Genomic DNA, 20,261 nt, shown 5'->3' on the forward strand with positions numbered 1-20,261 from the left:
GCCCCTGAATTTGAGACAGAAACACTCAATATCTTTGCAAAGTGACTTTTTGCTCCCCTCACCACTGACAATAAGAACCACAAATACTTTGGGAGAAGCAAAAAGCATTTTATTAAAGGGGTTCAAGATTTTATATAGGGCAGAGAAACAAATGATACATACATTTTAATATATATGGGTCAGAAAGATAAATAAATAAGGCATTGATTAGATATGAGAGAAAACAAACTTCTAAACCAGTGGTAGTCAACCTGGTCCGTAACGCCCACTAGTGGGCGTTCCAGCTTTCATGGTGGGCGGTGGGGTTTTGTCTGATACTGAAGCACTTTTCTGTTTTTTAATTTAATTGACTTTTTAAAAAATTTTCATAGCATTATTTAAAAACATTTTCATTAGGTTTTCATAAAATTCCCTGTGACAATTTAAATTTCTGAAAATATACTATTTGTATTGCCCACGCATAAGTTTAGTTCACGTTATGTAAGTGTAACTAAATGGCGTTATAGTGCGACCGCAAAAAAAAGAGCCTCGTCCCAGAATAGCTCGCGCATCACCATTACTGTGGAACTGGTGGGCGGTTAGAAAATTTTACTACTAACAGAGATACAAAAGTGGGCGGTAGGTATAAAAAGGTTGACTACCCCTGTTCTAAACAGTGGCTTGGCGGACCAGTGGGGGTGAAGGAATGGTTCCATGTGAGCCACAGGCATGCGTGTGAACATGCTCAACTTAATTTGTGCAAGTAGGGGTCGTGTGCACCCACCGCTCGTGCAAATGGAGCTTTGAGTGCAAGCACACACACACACCGCTTGCACAAATGGAGCTGCACACGCACACCCGCCACTTTCTTGGTCCAGTTCCGAATGGGGCGTGGCCCGGTAGTGAGCTGCAGACTGTGGGTTGGGGACCCTCTACCCTAAAATATGTTGTATCTTCTCCTTTTCCACTCAGGCTTGTTTTGGGCTAAATTTTGTGCTTTAAAATAAATGGTTTTGGTTTAAAGGGAAAACAGGATTTCCTACACTTAAAAAGGAGTGTGAGAAACAGACTCACCAGTAAGTAATTTGACAGAGTCATAAAGTGAAGCAGCAAACAGTTTATTATAAAATATGTTCTTGCAAGAGTGGGTGACCAGCTATGTGGGTTACACCCAGGAACAGATTTCATCAACTTTTTATTCCCTCAGCCCAAAGCACAAATCCCTCCCCTGCAGGCCCCTTCGACAAAGACTACTGAGTCACAATCTTCTCAGAATGCCTCTTCCCCACTTAATGAACATCTCCATGTTTTATCTGTTTCCTCACCTTTTGTCCAGTTCCTTTTTTTTCTAGACACCTTTCCCCCTTTTTAAATTGATTTCTTAGCCTACAATTCCTGTTTCCTTACAATCTTAGCAGTTTAAGCATAATAAATTGAGGCAAGCAGTTAATTTCTCTACTGCTTGCCTCAATTTAATGTGCCAGGCTGTATGGTTAAAACTGTTGGTTAGTCTGCTTGCACAAGCTGATTTGCTTATCAGAATAGCAGACCCTTCCTGTTTTCAGGTAATGACCTTTTTTCCTTTAATGTCCCAATGTCCTTTTGAACTTTTAAACACACATCTCTCAAAAGTAGTTTTCTCTGCAAAACAACACCAGCCCCATGCCTGTAAGGAAGCATGAATGCCATGCTAAAATCCTAATATCACCTTTATTAAAATGCTAATAATGAGGCCTAAAGTTCCAAGTAGCACTATCCTTTCTTTTCCTGCTCCACAGCTTTGTGGTGGAAAGTGAAAAGATGGAAATTGTTATGAAAAGTACTGTATTTTTCGGAGTATAAGATACATCTACCTTTTTTGGTGAGGAAAACAAGAAAAAGAAATCTGCCTCTGCCTCTGCCTCCCAGCAATTTTGCCTCCTTGCAGCAAACAGCAAACAGCCTGCTTTACTTTCATTTTCGTTTTCAGCATAGCTTGATTAGCACAAGAAAAAAAAATCTGCTCCAGCAATTTACCTCCTTGACACCAAGCAGCAGAGCCCTGCGCAAAACAGCTGAGAGTCAGGAGGCCTATCCAATCAACTTGTGCTAATTAGGCTGTGCTGAAGCTGAAAGGAGCTGTTTCTTCTTGCTGCTTACTACAAGGGGGTAAATGCTGGGAGACAGAGGCCAAAGAGTGGGAGCCAGTGGGTGGGCGAGGCTACATTCGGTGTATAAGACGCATCTAAATTTTCACCCCCTTTTAGGGGGGAAAAAGGTCCGTCTTATACTCCGAAAAATATGGTACCCTGACTCATATAGACAAGGAAATACAGTAACATCTGGATTCCCATAAATTTTCAAGGATGAAGAAAGTTTGCATCATTTGAAGTATTCATTTGGCTCCTGTGCATATTGGAATATTGATCATCTTTCACTTTGGCTTTTCTCTTTAGCTGCTAGAAATGTTAGAAAATAGACATAACTTCTATGCCAGGATTAATATTGTCAACCCACAGAATATTGTCCACATGAAAGGAAAGGAAATCATCAAGGCCTGGTTCATGGTGCGGTGGAGGTAGGATGTGGAGAGTCTTTTTCATACCATCTTCCAAAAAGAGCCGCCACTAAAAGTGGTTTTGACAGGCCTTTCTCACTTATCATCTGTCCATCAGGCAAAACCTGGAGGTTAAAAAAAAGTATACTTTTAAAAATCACATGTGCAAAACTTTTATTGGAGAAGGAATATGCTTGAGAATACCGACAGCTTAATCGCTGAAAATTAAGCATAGCAGCTTCCGATCAGGATTTTTTATTTATTTTTTGCTTTATGCAGCTTGCTATCTGACAAAACAATCCAGTTTCATCAATCTCTACTGCTGCCTGTTCTAAATAAAGATAACATCTGGTTACTCGCTGATCTTGGAGGGGAAATGGCCTGGTTTGTTTCGAGGCCTCTATGATTCATATTCCTGATACTTTTGGGGCCAGAATTACAGGTGATGTTTGGCAGCGCTGTTTTGTCACGAATTACAGTATAAGCACATAGTGGACAAGGGTTAGAACTCATTCAAATATGAAGACAGACTTGAGGTACAGGGGTTTACTCTTTGATTCTCAGTATAGGCCTAAACTATAGCATGGACCCTAGATGGCAACAGAAGTTTCTTCTAGCAGGATATGGTCAAACCTTCTCTTTATTACAAAAAGGTAAAGGTAAAGGTTCCCCTCACACATATGTGCTAGTTGTTCCCAATTCTAGGGGGCGGTGCTCATCTCCGTTTCAAAGCCGAAGAGCCAGCAGTGTCCAAAGACATTTCCGTGGTCATGTGGCCGGCACGGCTAAATACCAAAGGGGCATGGAACACTGTTTCCTTCCCTATTTTTCTACTTGCATTTTTTACATGCTTTCGAACTGCTAAGTTGGCAGAAGCTGGGACAAGTAACAGGAGCTCACCCCATTACACGGCACTAGGGATTCAAACTGCTGAACTGCCGACCTTTCAATTGACAAGCTCAGCTTCTTAGCCACTGACCTACCGCGTCCTTCCCTCTTTATTATAAGCTTAGAAATAAAGAACATAGGGACTCAGTTTGTCTTTCGTGGCTGAATAATTTAGTACACAACCATAGAGAACAGGCATGGGAGGTCAATGGGCTAGTCCAGTCTAATGTAGCCTGCTTTAGATGAAACTCTCAGCACTTCCAGCAAAAGCTGTTCTTCACCTACCACCTACCATGTAGATCCCAGTTCAGAGGAGAAGGAGGAGTTGAAACCAGGACCATCCAATGGGGATGGCACGTCTCCTCTAGAATGTTTGGAGAGGTCAGGGGATAAAGGTGATGCTGTCCCAGGCCCCTCAGGCAGGGGTGAAATGTTGGGAACGGATCGCTTGATCCGGTAGCAATGGAGGTGGGTGGTTCAGAGAACCGGTAGCAAAAATCCCCACCCACCCCTCATGCCCAGCTGAGCCGCACATCATCAGAGGCTTTTTTTTTCACTTTTAAAAGCATTTTTTCTACAACTTCGGCGGAAAAAATGCTTTTAAAAGTTTTTTTAAAAAGCCTCTGATGATCACGCGGCTTGTCAAAGGCATTTAAAAGAAAAAAAAACCCTTGTTTTCTTTTAAATGCTCTGAGGATCCAAGCTGAGTTCCCTGATCAGAAAACAAGGGTTTTTTTTTCTTTTAAATGCTCTGACGATCCCAGCTGAGTTCCCTGATCGGCAGAGGCTTTTTTAAAAAAGCCTCTGCCAATCAGGGAACTCAGCTTGGATCCTCAGAGCCTTTTGAAAACATTTTTTTACAACCTCTTAGCCAAAGAGGTTGTAGAAAAAATGGTTTTAAAAGTTAAAAAAAAAATGGCCATGCCCACCCAGTCACATTACCCCACCACCACCAAACCACGCCCACAGAACCGGTAGTAACAAAGTTTAGATTTCACCCCTGCCCTCAGGCATTGGGAGAGGTGGGTTGACCAGACAGGAGCTTCCTGCCCTCACAGACATGGGGAGGAGGGGAGGGAATCTGCTGCAGACAGGCAATGGTGATGAGAGACAGCAGATCCCTCTGATGAGGAACAATTACAAAGGAAGTCTGCAAGCTGCTCGGGAGGTCTCCCTGCCCCTCCTCACAAGGAATACCTGGCTAGAGTTGACTTAAGCAGAGGCCGGGTGGGTGGGGGGAGATAGTCTTCGTTGGGAACAATTGTTTGCTTTGGCATGCACTCCCCCAGTGTTGGAAAAACTCAGCCTTGACTCATGTTTCTGCCAGTGCCTTGCCTTGTACCTTTGCCTTGTCGACTTGACTTGCCCTGTGGACCTTGACTCTGGACCTCGTCCCATGAACTTGCAGCTTGTCTTTGCCATCGGGAATTGGTTTTTTTTGCTTGTTGGCTTTTGTTTGTGGCTGCCTTCAGGGAAGTTTGGGGTGAAGCCTTACCGGGCCGTTGTAGGGCTGTTTGTTGTGGAATTTAACAGAGCAATAAAGGACTCTATTGAAGTCTGCTGCTGCCTAGACAATCTGGGTCATAACACACTATTGGTTTTCCAGTGGTTACTTGCTGGATATAATGGGTGCAAGTCTTCTTCACTGAGGGAAAATAGTATATTGGATGAATCACACAGCAGAGTCGTCAACTAATGATATTAGAAAAAAATGGTTGCCAAGAAGCAATGGATGGAAACTAATCAAGGAGAGAAGAAACCTAGAACTAAGAAGAATTTCCTGACAGTTTGAACAATTAATCCGTGGAACAACTTGCCACCAGAAGTTGTGGGTGCTTGGACACTGGAGGCTTTTAAGAAGAGATTGGACAACCATTTGTCTGAAATGGTATAGGGTTTCCTGCCTGAGCAGGGGGTTGGACTAGAAGACTTCCCAATTCTGTTCTGTTCTGTTCTGTTCCATAGAGACTAGTGAAATTGCAGATATGCTTTTAACATAATCACAACACTATTCTTGTAACTTAGTATGTATTTTTCAAGTGGCTTATTTGTTAACCTAAAAATATCTCAAGAAGTCAATATGCTTGCTGAAGTTTAGAAACTTACCTTAAATTCTCCAGGAGCCAGTTGGGTCCCACTGAGTAGCACTTCAGGAAACACATAATTAGTGTTAAATGAGCCACTGAGGGAAAAGAAATTGAACCTGGTAACAGCAGTATCAACTCGCTGGCCGCATGATTTCAGCTCTGTGCTGTTACACTTCAGGAGTGTGCAGATCTACAGTCAGAGGGGAGAAAAAAGGAATCAGGTCAACCAAAATGAAGAATAACAGCCCATGCTGTCCGCAACAGCTGGAACAATCTACACTACTACTAAACACTTATGCATTAAAATTGTTTTTATTGCCATTTCTTCAGCTGAAAAGATTCCTGGGTAGATTTATACAACCTCAAGCAATATAGAGTACTCTATTTTCAGGAGGGTGCTAAAACTAAAAAAAAAAAAAAAAAGAGTGAAAGAGCAAATAACTCTTAGCGCAAGCCCTTCAATATTATTTTTGTAATCTGTCCTTTAAAAGTTGTACGCCATATTCCTCTAGCAAGTCTTTTCAGGGTCCCTATTCTTTTAGATATAATGAAGCTATTAGGAATAGTTCATTTTTTAATTTCAGTCCTTTTCCTAGAAAAGGATTGTTCTATGAGAACTGTCATACATCACTCTTTTATATAATCATCTCATAGAATGGCTCAGCAGACTAAAAGCATTGTGATTAACACCAGCTGTCTGCAATTACTGTAAGTTCGAATCTCACCAGGCTCAAGGTTGACTCAGCCTTCCATCCTTTCTAAGGTAGGTAAAATGAGGACCCAGTTTGTGGGGGTAATAAGCTGACTTTGTATAAATATACAAAAGTATGAAGGCTATTGCTTAACGCATTGTAAGCCGCCCTGAGTCTCCAGAGAAGGGCGGCATATAAATCAATTTTTTTAAAAAAATAACTAAAATATGTGTGTTTCCAGAACATCACATGTTACACTCCAGCTCTGTGAGCTGCATTGGTTGTCAGTTTGCTTCCAGGCCCAATTCAAGATGTTGGTCTTAACCTTTAAAGCCCATCTTGGCATGGGACCCAGTTATCTTGAGGGATCACCTCTTCCCAATTATATCAGCCCAGCTCATCATTTCGGAAAGTCCTCAAGACCTAGTTATGTCACCAGGCCTGAGGCTCCCAGGGAACCAGAAAATTGCTTAAATGGTTCCATTGTTGAGGTGGTCATTTTTATCCTCTGTTTGCCTAGTGGGGTTTTATATTTGTTTTTTATACTATTTATTTCTTAATGTGTGTGGGTGTGAGTGTGTTTCCTCTGATTGTTATATGCCATCAAGAGTCACTTTTGACAACTATACAAATTTGGTAAATAAATAAGAATGGTGAAAAGACAGAAGAATAGTCTTATTTGTGTTGTTTGTGCGTATGTAGCCCTGACGGCTTTGTCACGCTGAAAGTTTTTTTCCCCTTCAATTCATAGAAAGTACTTTATCATGGAAAGTTTCTCTATCCCACCCCCTTCCATTCAGTAGAAAGTATTTTATTCAGGTCAGGCATATCCTGAGGCAATGAAGCAGATGTTTCAGGCATCCAATACTGACGCTGAATGTCAAAGCTATTTATATGCCTTTTGGCTTTTGCTGACTTTCTAAATAGTCGGCTGCCTTCCGCTGTGGTAAAAGATGCCGGCAAGAAGGAGAGTTTAACTGGAAATCTAACTGTTGCCAACATGCCTTAGTCAGAACAATAACCTGCTCCAGTTGAGATATGGATCCCTGCTCTTCTCCCTTCCATACACGAAAGTCCCACAACCCATCATGCCTCATCGAGTCCTTTACCTGCAAATAATATTCTCCTTCAATCACATGAAGCCCATCAAAAACACCCAAAGCATAAAATTCATCCTCTTGTTTCTCTGCCATACTGTAGTTCAAATAACAGCACAGGTTTTTCTGGCAGACGGTATAGTTTCCTGCCTCTTGCAAGAGTTCTGTAAAGGTGAAATCATCAAAATAGATACTGCTGTGAAATACTGGGCTCTCTGGTGAGAAATGTTGAAGCCCTGATGCATACAAGCTCCAGTTGAAAGGTGGAGGGTAGGTGGGAGAAAGACGGGGACGTGCCTCAATTTCTGCGACCAAGAGTTTGCCATTCTGGCTTTCCATATCAAAGTGATATGCCTTCGGGCCATTGGGTGTAAAAATGCCACTCCCTGTGAAGACAAAATAGATGGACAGATCTGTTCATTGTTCTACTGGTAGATCACAACTGTAATGGAATGCAGCTCGTCAAGTTCTTGCTAGAAACTGGCTTATGAAAATTTTGCAGAACCTGAAACAAAGCCAGATTCATCCCTGGTGAGTGAATACAAGAGGCCTGGATTTCTTACATGGATGATTCGAAATTCTAACCCTGATCAGTTCAGAAATCTGTTTCTTAAACAACTGTTCAGCTTCATCCTGCACCTGAAGGGGCTTCTTGGTGTCCCTCAGAGAAAGAATAGCAAAAGGAATAGAGGTAGTCCTCACTTACTGACAGAAGATGGGGCCAGAAAGTCTGTTGCTAAGGTGATGCAGTCCACCTTAGTAGTTCAGTTCTCTGAACTACTCAAAATTTCCGCTACCAGTTCTCCAGAACCTGTCAGAACCTGCTGGATTTCACACCTGGTTTGTATGATGCTTCTTTTTATGTTTATGCAATTGCCCTATCTAAAACAAATAATGAATTAAGAGTTTGTTTGTTTGTTTATTTATTTATTTATTTATTTATTTATTTATTTATTTATTTATTTATTGGTTCGATTTATATGCCGCCCTTCTCCAGAGACTCAGGGCGGCTTACAATGCATTAAGCAATAGCCTTCATACTTTTGTATATACCTGCTTAGTAGGGCTTTTGGCCCGCCCTAAGGGGTGCTCTTTTTTATACAAAGTCAGCTTATTGCCCCCACAATCCGGGTCCTCATTTTACCTACCTCAGAAGGATGGAATGCTGAGTCAACCTTTAAGCCTGGTGAGAGTCGAACTTGCAGTAATTGCAGGCAGCTGGCAACTAAGTGCTATTTAACAGCGCTTTAGTCTGCTACTCCACCAAGGCTTCTTAGTTGGAGTTGGAGCCAACAGGAGATTGTTTCTCCCTGGATGACTGAATTACTTTAAGTTTTGACACCAAAACCACCTTGGCATATTCATACCTAATTTACATTTGGGTAAAGCAATTTTAAATGCAATTATTTAACAATCAGGCAGAGTTTTATAAAACAAAATTTAAGCCTTTTTCTTCCAGTTCCTCCCTCTCTATGTTCTTCTGACTTTGTCCCCATTGTGCTGACTCACTTCCCTTTTTATTCTTTACATTCTGTCAACATGGTCATTCTGTCAACATGGTCTCTATAGTATTATGCTGAGTCACCAAGTTGCTATATTCCCATTTCAATGTTTTGCTATATTTTATTTATTTAAAACATTTATACAGCCACCCATCTAATAACCAGCTCTGTGCGTCTTCCAATCAGAAGTTAAAACAGCATAATGGCCATATTAAAACTATAAAACTAAGCACATTGAAAGCAATGAAAACCTGGCACCAAATCAAATATAATACACATCTCTCATCATTAAAATAGCAATAGCTATAGCACTTAGACTTATATACTGCTTCATGGTGCTTTGCAGTCCTTTCTAAGTGGTTTTGCAGAGTCAGCCTATTGCCCCCAGTCTTAATTTTACCGACTTTAGAATGCTCATCAGCAATAATAAATTTTATTTTCCACTGTGTTTGCCTATACATTATATGCTTATTTTATACATGTTGATAAGCCTCAGTAAATCACAACAGTTGAATAGATTCTCATTACATGCTAAGCCATGAACTATGGTTCCAAAGCATTAAAGCCAAGGCCACACAGTATGTCAAGTAAGACAAACAAACCAACTTATGATTTTCTGTGAGGTATTAAGCCAGTCGTTAGTATGCATTCATTTATATGCATGATACATATTAAGATCTAATTTTAAACCAAGTATAGAAAGGTTGTAATTACCAGTAATGTCCAAACTGGGTTTGTGTATATTAGCTGCAAGGATATTCACACGCATTCCCATTGCCCAGGCTGAGTAATATTGAACAGCAGACAGAAGGGGTAGAGTATTTAACCAAGCAGTTGGAAAAAGGATGGTGTCCACTTTGAATTTTTCCACCAATGAGACGGCAGGTTCACCAAAGTTAAGCATATCAGCACAAGTGAAAACGCCAAACTTCCCAAAGGAGGTGTTGAAGTTGACAAACTGTGGCTCCTTTGCAAAATTGAAATGGATTTCTGAGGCAAAAAGATTGTACTGTTTATAAAAGGGGGGTGGGGGTGGAGAGAGACAGAGATAAAGACAATTTATATCATTAGAAGAAAAATATTCCATAAAAACAGGGACGAACACATGTGATGCTGATGTTTTTCTATTACATATCTGTACTTTATTGCTTTCCTTTACAATGTTACAAAAGAAACAATCAGGAAAAACGAAGTTATTGATAATAACTGGATTTCATATTCTCAAAACAAAGAGATGAACCCCTGAATGTTTCATGCTTCTAGTAGTACTTGGAGCAATCCTTGCTCCTTGAAGCTCTTATGGAAAAGTCAGGTGAGAGTATATGTTTCTTTTAATTCAAATACAGCAGCATTACTTTATATTTTGTACCGTGTTTACACAGAGGACTGTCTGACTGATAGCGCTACCATGTTTAGATGGCAACTAATGGACATTACAACATTTGAAGCCTATATTAGTCATCCTAATAATAGTTACCTTGTGATAACGGGCCAGAAACTTTCCTTCTGAATCATAAACAACATTGGTATTGTACTGATAGCGACCATCCCTGGGACACTTTGGATCACTGGAGTTGCACGGTTTCTTGTCGCCCATGTTGGCAACCACATAGATGCCATAATTCTTTGCCATGCAACTAAGCCTTTTCTGCACTGGGTTAAATCCAAACCTAAAATGGAAAGGAAGAACTGAATGAGAAAGGCAGTATCTAGGAACTAGAAATCTGGCAGATCGATCCACAGTACACAGATACTAGCTTGGTAAAATGCATTTTGCATCTTGATATTTCATGCCTGGATGAAAGGGCTGGGGCTTGTGTCATGCAATTGCTGATTTTTGTTTGGATGAAACCTCTGATTCTGCAGATCCCTTTGTTTAGAAGTATTAACAGCCTTAAAGAGATCTCTCTCTTTTTTTTTTTTTTGAGTAAGAACAAACGAATAACATATTTTCAAGGAAATCTTAAGCAAAAATTATATATGGATGTCTTACTATCAGTATATCAATGGTGGCTAGAAAAGTGACCCCAGAAGAAGAGGCAAATTTATTACCTGTGGCTGGTTCATATTTTGTATAACCATTTGCGTCTTCATAATATATATCAAGATTGGGGCTTGTATATTCTTTTGCAGTGTATACATTTATTCTACATACTAAAACTAAAACTAAGATGGTGAAACATTGCATTAATCTGCCAGTAGTTCTAGATTGACAATTCTGAGAATTTCTAGTCAGGCTATCCTGATGGAGGAATTCTGAGAGTTACAAGACCCATTCTTCTGGGTGACACTTGGCCTCTGGTCAGGTCACAGCTGACCAGAATTCTAGAGTTAACTAATATTATAACATCCCTTTAACTTTTGCATAAAATTGTTGGAAGAATTCTAGAGTTAACTAATATTATAACATCCCTTTAACTTTTGCATAAAATTGTTGGAAGAGGCTACCCGTTGCTTTGGATTGAATCAGTAGTATAGAAAGTAATGAAGATAATCTTGAAGCTATATAGGAAGCTGTTGCTTAGGCAAAGGGGGATGAAATATTTTTCATCAAAATGTCCAGATGATATTTGCAAATTGTGCAGACAGACACCCACCACTTCACTGGAGCGTAAGAAGAGAGAGGTGGTATAGATTGATTAGATTTCCAAGATTCTATTGTTATAACCAGTCTCAATTCAAGTATCCTAAGCTTTCCTGTGGAGTTGGTTTTATGATTTAGTCTACCTAGTGGGGCTGACATCTCTGCTGATAATATCCACATATTTCAACCCAGAGCCAGTCCAGAAGTCCAGTGGACTCTTGATCTGGTGTCTACAGGCTGGGTGGGATAGAGCAGGTTGAAGGTGAATTCCACCAAGAGAGGAATGTTGTTTGTTCAGAAAACCTTTTAGCACTGTATCTGCTTGGGCCATAATATTCAGGGCAGCACTCCCCCAAAGGAAATTAACTTGATTTTTTACAGAGAATTATGTTCTCAGATATACAAAAGTGCAGTAAACTAAGGGATTTAAAATATGAATATATTACATGGAAAAAGCTATTGCCATACTGCCACCCAGTGACAGAAATCTGGGCAGACAAGTTTATGACTGCTTATCAATTCAGTCTGATACAATATTTTTAGAACTCCACAATTCTCCACATAAAATAATAAAAGAAATCTGCAAAATGTGTATGAACATTTTCTCTCAGAGACTTGTTTACTTATGGAAATATACTTCCCAAAGAAACCAGCTTTAATAAATTTAAATACAGAAAGAATTTTTTTTTTAAATGAGAAATCAAATTTCACTGGGAATCACTTGAAAACTCACATTTTAACAGCATTTCCTAATTGCATGTGCAATCTTACTCAAACAAAATTCAAGTAAAATGTAATAAAATATTTTATATATGAGGTAAATAAAGTTGTGTGGCTATTCTTAATTATCCAAGCAGCTATAATTCTGCCTTTACAGTACAAATACAAATTGGAATCACTGTTGTGTACATACAAGAGCATTAGAAAAACCGACTGTTAGTTCACTATAAGAATGGAGAAGTGTGCTTATAAGTAACTGAGAATCATTATACTACTTTGTGTACTGAGCCTATATATTAAATTTATATGCTACACATCAGCGGTGGGTTTCCAAGTTTTACCACCAGTTTGCCCCCCGTGCATGCCTTCCGCGCATCTACCCGACCTTCCATGCATTGCTTGCTCACATGCTTTCCGTACATGCGCCTGGCCTGAAAAACATGCCTAAATAGGACGTCATAGAGCCAGAGCATGTGGGTTCACCTGAATTGGTACGAACCGGTTGAATACCATTTTCTCTACCCATCACACTAGCCAAAGTGGCTCTTTACCTTCAAGGAGATTCTACTTAGATTTGATGAGATTACCTTTCTGGATCATTGCACGGAATCCAGTTTACTTCAGGATCTGGTATATCCTCAAGATAAGGATAAACTGTTTCCCGAGTAAAGACCCACCCATAAATGCCATCTTCAGAGGTCACAATGATACGGGCTCCCTACAAAAAGAAAAGAAGAAGAATGCCAGTTCAGTGAAGAGATTCCACAGCTTCCAAGTACAAAGAAGATGGAACTTACTATCCCTGCGTGCGTTTTACCTGTTCAGCAGCTGTTTTGATGGCTTCTTCTAAGATGTCTAGATTTCTGTTCATTAAATTCAGGGCTTCTTCTGGAGAGACAAGTTTTGGTGTGGGTCCTGTAAGTATAACAGCATGTTCATAGACGGCAGCAAGGAATGTTTCCACAGCAGAGGCCTCAACAATAACCCCAGTCAGGAAGACAACCCAAAGGTGAGGCTGGAAGGCAGCCATGCTTACAGAGCCTAATTCTGGCTCAGACTGAAACCAAATGGGAGGTCTGTTTATCTTAATAAGAAGGGAGGGATGGAGTTATTTGGTGAGTGACAATTTCCCTGTTACATCACCAGCTACTCTAAGAGAAGAGTATATTGCAAAATGCAGTGATTACCACATTACATCCTTTGTACCCAAACTTCCTGAAAGTAGAATTATCTTTATTAAGAAACATATTAGAAGAGACAGAGGCAGCATTCAGTTCCTGAAATGAAGTCAGTTTGATCTACCTGACACTGTAACTGGGAAATTCCCCATTCAGGTTTCAAAGACACTTGGTAGAAAAGGTCAACCAATTACTTTGTATTCCACAATCAGATCAGAAGCATAACTTTTTCTAAAAAAATACCAGAGATAATAGGAAATGTTATAGGGGGGCTGTTAAGCCAGTACATAACTAGATTTTAGTAAATGGAGAGGGCACTTAACCTTCCCTTCTCACCAGAGTCACTTTTGTGTATGTCTGTATGGTGGGGGAACTTGAGTCTAGGGGTGAAATCCAGCAGGTTCTGACAGGTTTTGGAGAACCGGTAGCGGAAACTTTGAGTAGTTCGGAAAACTGGCAAATACCACCTCTGCCTGGTTCCAGAGTGGAGAGGGAATGGAGATTTTGCAATATCCTTTCCCCAGGAGTGAAAAGGTAACAGAGTTCAGTAACAGAGTTGTTAATGTCTGGAATGCACTACCAGACTCTGTGGTTTCATCCCAAACCCCCCAAAATTTTAACCTAAGACTGTCTATTGTTGACCTCACCTAAGAGGTCTGTAAGGGGCATGCATAAGAGCACCAGCGTGCCTACCATCCCTGTCCTAATGTTTCCTATCTATTTTATGTATTCAGTTCATGCTTATACTTACATATATTATCTAATATGTATTCGACAAAATAAATAAAATAATAAATAAATAAATTCTGCTTGAAATTTTGGCAAGGTCTAAAGAGGCATCTAATGACATTAGTTATAAAGTGCTCATGGTTCCAGGATCCAGCAGTTTTCAACATCTGATGACTTCCTGATCGCAGCTCCCTTTCTGGTACACTTCCTGGTAGGCTTCAAATACGGTAGTCTTTGTTTGTCCCCTTAAGGTATTTCCTCTCAATTAAGCCTTTTTTGGTTAAGGTTACAAAACCTGCTTTACAGCTACTTGGTGACATTCTAAGATTCTCGCTCTCAGAAATGTACACATCCGCACACAGAATGCTTTCAAAAAGGTTCTTCTTTGCTAAATTATATAAAAGTTATCAATACCAATATTTCTTAAATTCTTTAAAATTATAACATATTCTTCTTCTTTCTATAATCTATCTGTTCTAATAATCAAAGCCATAAATCGCAAGTTTATTTTTTCCCCCAGTTTTATGCAAAAAGACCGTAAGAAGTTTCGAGTCATCAATAAATATAGGTCGCATCGCACTCATGTTGAAAGCATTTATGTGCTTCTGGATTGAAGGATTAGCCGGTGACATCACCACTGTCTGGGGGAAGCCCAGTTTGATGTCCCCATTAGGAGCTGGAGCGAAGGATGGGAGCTCACCCCACCCCATGGCAGTGCTTGGGTCTCGAACTCAAGCTTCCTAACCTTCAATAAATGTAGATAATGTCTTTTCTTTTTTTCAAAGAAGTCAGTTTACTCTTTTCAACAAAATGTGTCAAATTTACCAACCAGTCCTCCATAATGGAGAATGCTGAATCTTTCCATTAAATCTTCAATTGAATATTGATCTTTAATATCCTTTGTATCAAAGTATATATTTGAATCCAAAACTGCATAGCTATTTTACAAGTCAACAAAGCATGAAAATGTCCCATCAGGATGTTCACATTTCAAACATACTTTTGAAGTGCCTTTATACATTCTAGATCAGATGGGATCAAACTCGATTTCATTGAGGGCTGCATCAGGATTGTGTTTGACCTTGGGGGTGGGGGGCATGGCCAGGGTTGGCATGGCCATCTTGACATCACTCATGTCGGGGGCGCCTGTGGTGGCCCGAACACTCTGCCAATGAAAATGGGTTCCCAAGCTCCATTTTTAGCTGTGACGGCCTCCTGCAACCCTCTGCCAGCGAAAATGGAGCTTGGAAGGCCACATATGGCCCTCCCGAGCTCCATTTTCAGCTGGGATGGCCTCCTGAAACCCTCTGCCAGTGAAAATGGAGCTTGGGAGCTTCGTTTTCTCTGGCAGAGGCACCATGGGCCAGTCCTTCACTGCTTTCAAGGCGGCCCTGTGGGCCAGATCTAAGCACCCTTAGATCTGCCTTAAGTTTGACACCCATGTTCTAGATAATTTCTTTAGTGTCCTATACCAACAACACATTATTTTATAAAAAGTATCTTTGAATCATAACACAATATATCCTGTTTTCCCCAAAATAAGATATCCCCTGATAATAAGCCCAATCGGGCTTTTGAGCTCATGGCAAAAAGGCCAAGTGCTTATTTCAGGGTTCAAAAAAATATAAGACAGGGTCTTATTTTCGGGAAAATACGGTACATTTCAACTCTTTTAACCACATATTTCCCACTAAGAGTTTCCCATCCCATCTTTATATCATAAACAAAATTATTAGCCCATTTTATCATATATTCTCTAACCAGTTTTTTCCTGTTTCAAATTTCAACAAAAGTTTATACATTTTCACAATTAATATTCATAAACCATATGCAATTGTATTTCAAATTCTGTCTTACTTTGCTCCATAAGTATTTTTAACCATTTTAAATCTTTCAGCTAACTGTGGGAAACAGTTACTTTTTCATCATTATTATAACTATGAACGATTGCTAGAAGAATCAAGCTGCTAAACAAGGACAACCTGTCTGCATCTCATCCTAAATATCCTGGCCTTCATTTCTTACTCCTCAAGTATCTCAGAACAGCTGTACACTAGCTTTGATTAAATAAATTGTTTTCAAAACAGAAAATATTCATTTCAGTACAAAGTGGGCTGAGACAAAGTATCATTTACCTCAGCTCATGGAAGCATAGCAATCTACAAATGTCACTCTACTTGCACTGTTGTTGAAAAATCAGAAAATATACAAATAAATAAAATTGTTATTTCCTACAAAAATTTATTACTTTTTATTGTAAACCAGTAGGCAAAGTTTTAAGGATGGTACTACATTAGCACAATGCTCTTTGAAAAACACTAACAAAATAAACCCTCTGACCTACAGGTTGAGTAATCCAAGATCAGATTGTTAGTTCTTGGCCAAATGCGCTAGTTGTGTGTCAATGCCTGGTATCTAGCTTTAGATTGGGTAAGAGTGGGCATATAGCCCACTGGTTTTGATTCTGCTCCTCAATGTACTGGAGAACAAGTCTATTGCCTCTTCTGTATGACAATGTGAATATGATTATCACATTTCTCCTCAAGTCTTCTCTGTAAGGGATTCAACTGGAAGCGTTGTGGCGAGACAGTTGGGGAATTAGCGTGTTCTGATGAGCTCCACGAAAGCCCGGATTGACGAACCGCTGCCGAGGGGTCTTTGGACCAGAACCATCCAGGGACGGGGAAGAAGGAGAGGCACCTCAGAAGACCAAAGGAACAGGCAAGTTCCTCGAAGGTCAGAGGAATCTTTCTCCGATTCGGCGGCAGAGGCGGCAGCCATTGCAGCTGTCAAGAAGCTGGGGCAACTGAAATAAGTATTGAGCAGGAGCGATGAATGCAATGGAGTTTTTGAAGCCAACCCACAGGTGAAATAACAACAACAACAACAAAATTATTTTAAAACCTGAAACCCCCAGTGTAAAACTAGAGGCTAATGGGTATGGGGGAAGAAAAAAGGATGTAAGCGGAATTTCAATCTCTTCTGCGCATGCCCCAAGATGGCGCTCTGGCGCTGAGTCTCGGCTTCTTGGGGGCGATGCCTCGGCTTGGGGGGGCTCAGGGGGGTCATTTCGAACATCTATGACCCCCCGCCCGGACGAAGCAGCATCTGAGGAGCCCGTTGGAAGCTTTGTCGGCTCCCCGGATCATCCCAGCGCTGAGGGGGATGACGTCAGGACGGCGGTGGGTGACGGCGGTCTGCGGCCTGCAGGGGAGCGGCACCGGCGGCGGCGGTCGTGGGCGGTCATGGCGGCGGCGGCGGCAGCTCCTGGACGACGTCGGCGTTGTGAGGCCCCTACGGAGGTTCCCCACGCCCCTGGATGCCTCGAGGTGGATCTTTGGAGGCAGGGGGCGGCTGGGGACGTCCGTGGGGGGGCCGATGGCGACGATGGCGATGGGGACTGCGGAGGCCGCGGCGGTGGTCGTGACGGGGGCGCCTAAGGTTGGGGCGGCTCCCAAGGGCCTAAAGACTTCCAAACAGACGGCCCAGGACTCTTCAGCAGCGGTTTTAGGTCTGATTTTGGGGTGACTGGAGAGTATATGACCCTTGAGGGAAGGGTTACCCCCAGGGAGACCCAGAGCCCCCCCCCAGGGTGAGCTGGATGGGGGGGGACGAAATTGGGGAGCTTTACCCTCTAGAATGGAAGGTTGAGGGTTATTGGGGCTGGAAAATGACTACAAACTTATGCGGTTTGAATCCCCCCCTCCTTCCTTCAGACTGAGCTTTGGCCTATTGGCCTACTACGATCATAGCTTCCCATCCATCTTGGCCTGCTGAACTACTCCTAATTTTTTCCCATTTCCATCTGGCCTGTCTGGATTCCCTACCATGTAGAACTTTTCTGACGAACATTTACGAACTTAAACCTCCTTTGAGCTGGATATTGGATTCCCTGATGCTGCTAATCCCAGGAGGGATACTGGTTCTATGGACATGGGGCCGAGGAGGCGGAATATGGCTATCCTCACCCTTGAGCTTTCTATCAAAGTCTCCATGGATTGGCCTGGTGAGAGACGGCCACCCTGGAAACTTTCGGGGTCGAATGATATGCACCTCCTTAGCCACTGTCGTGAGAGGACAGTGGAGCTTGGCAGCCTGACCATGGACTGGAATTTTCCCTACGCTTATAACATCAGTGGTCCCCCACCCTTGGACTGTTTCCCCTTGATAGCTATATGTATTCGGTGTCGGAACTCCTCGCCCTGCGAGATTCTCCCCTCTCGCAGATTTGGCCCCCCACATTATCGAGGGCCTATCTCGATGACGGACTTTGGAGTCCGGAGAGATGGCATGGAGCAAGGAAGAATTTATGGGGCTTTTTAGGGAAATTTTTAAAGATTTTAAGGGGTTCTGGGGGAGGGGGTTGTAATTATTCTTTTAAAGATATTGGGAAGACGACTAAGGCGGATTGGGGGGGAAATCCACCAGGGTCAGAGCCGTGCCCGGCACAGGGTAACGATCCGGGGGGCACCGGACGAGGGATTGGGAAAGGGATGGGGGACGATATCTATGAGGGCTGTACCATCGGCACGGTGAATGGGAGGGGCAGATATGGCGGGAGCAGGGGACCACATCAGGTGCTGGGGGCTCGCACTTGCTGTCTGAGAGCAATTGCTTGCCCCGGTCCCCAAGGCTCTGCTCGGATACTAGGTGGCTTAGATACTCAGGAGCTGGGCCTTCGGCTGATGCTGTGCAATGCCAGGTCCGTGGTCAATAAGGCCCCCCTCATTCACGATCTTATACAAGAGGGAGGAGCGGACCTGGCGGGTATTACGGAGACCTGGTTGGGCCCGGAGGGTGGCGTCCCTCTGGTTGAAATGTGCCCACCAGGCTTCAGAGCATTCCATCAGCCGAGGGCTCAGGGGAGGGGCGGGGGGGTGGCGGTTATTATTAACGAGGATCTGGGTCCGAGGGAGACCACTGTGCCTCAGATAGCCGGATGTGAGTCCCTCCTTGTGAGGTGGGGCCGTGGGGTTCAGATGGGCTTGTTGCTTACGTACCTGGCTCCCTGCCGCGTGGCAACAGCCCTACCTGAGCTACTCGACGTGATAGCCACGGTGGCAGTAGATACACCCAGGCTTTTAGTCATGGGTGATTTCAACTTGCCATCCGTCGGTGAAACGTCTGAGGTGGCTCGGGAGTTCATGGCTTCCATGACGGCCATGGACCTGACCCAGTTAGTTCATGGCCCTACTCACAGGGGAGGTCACACTCTGGATCTGATTTTTGTCTCTGGCCAGTGGTTGAGTGGTCTTGTTATAGGGGATATAGACATGGAACCCTTGTCATGGTCTGACCACTCACTCCTTCACCTAGATCTTCGAACCGCGACCCCTCGCCGCAGGGAGGTGGATCCAATTAGATGGATCCGCCCCAGGCGCCTGATGGATCCTGATAGGTTCCAGACGGAGCTTGGGCCATTTCCTGAGGATCTAGCACATGACTCGGCCGAGGACCTGGTAGCCGCCTGGGATCGGGCGGCTGGTGGGGCCTTGGACCGAGTTGTGCCTTTGCGGCCTCTGACCCGATGCCGATCCCGTGCGGCTCCTTGGTTTACTGAGGAGCTGAGGGAAATGAAGCGCCGGAAAAGACGCCTGGAGAGCGGTTGGAGGGCCAGTCTCGCTGAATCTGATCGAACACTGGTAAGGTCGCATATTAAGGCCTACCTAGTGGCGATAGAGACGGCAAAGTCTAACTACTTTTCCGCCTCTATTGTGTCATCAGGGAATCGTCCGGCTGCCCTGTTTAGGGTGACCCGCGCCCTGCTCCATCCAGGAGTGCGGGAGGATCCCTTAGAAGGCAGGGCGGAGGATTTCGGACAATACCTGTATGACAAAATCGCCCAGATCCGGGGGGATTTGGACTCTGACTGGGTAGATCAGGGCAGGGTGACGAGGAATAGTCTTGAGAATGTTATCTGAGAGGAGTTTGATGCTGTGACTCCTGATGATGTGGACAGGATTTTGGGGAGACTTAGTGCGGCCACATGTTTACTGGACCCGTGTCCCTCCTGGTTGGTACTGGCTTCCCGGGAGGTTACACGAGGCTGGCTCCAGGGTGTTATCAACGCTTCGTTGAGTGAGGGTTACTTCCCCACCGCCTTGAAAGAGGCGGTGGTGAGGCCTCTCCTCAAGAAGCCGTCCCTGGATCCGGCAATATTGGCCAACTATCGTCCTGTCTCCAACCATCGCTTTATGGCGAAGGTTGTTGAGAGTGTGGTCGCACGACAGTTTCCGCAATTCCTGGAGGAAACATCTTATCTAGATCCG

The 20,261-nt window shown here is 42.9% G+C and overlaps 1 protein-coding gene across 1 annotated transcript; it reads right to left on the reverse strand.

Annotated features, from left to right (window-relative positions):
• Window positions 1-1,081: 1,081 nt before the first annotated feature.
• Window positions 1,082-13,206, reverse strand: LOC117666276 (pantetheinase-like). Its single transcript, XM_034418830.3, has 7 exons — window positions 12,903-13,206; window positions 12,673-12,803; window positions 10,259-10,451; window positions 9,496-9,790; window positions 7,292-7,665; window positions 5,510-5,680; window positions 1,082-2,640 (listed from the first exon to the last, which is right to left on the reverse strand). The coding sequence occupies exons 1-7, from the start codon at window positions 13,113-13,115 to the stop codon at window positions 2,521-2,523; spliced, it is 1,497 nt and encodes a 498-aa protein (XP_034274721.1). The 5' UTR covers window positions 13,116-13,206; the 3' UTR covers window positions 1,082-2,520.
• Between the last annotated feature and the right edge of the window lie 7,055 nt (window positions 13,207-20,261).

Source organism: Pantherophis guttatus, chromosome 1 (assembly GCF_059756535.1).
Source record: "Pantherophis guttatus breed Tessera chromosome 1, ASM5975653v1, whole genome shotgun sequence".
Taxonomy (NCBI): Eukaryota; Metazoa; Chordata; class Lepidosauria; order Squamata; family Colubridae; genus Pantherophis; species Pantherophis guttatus.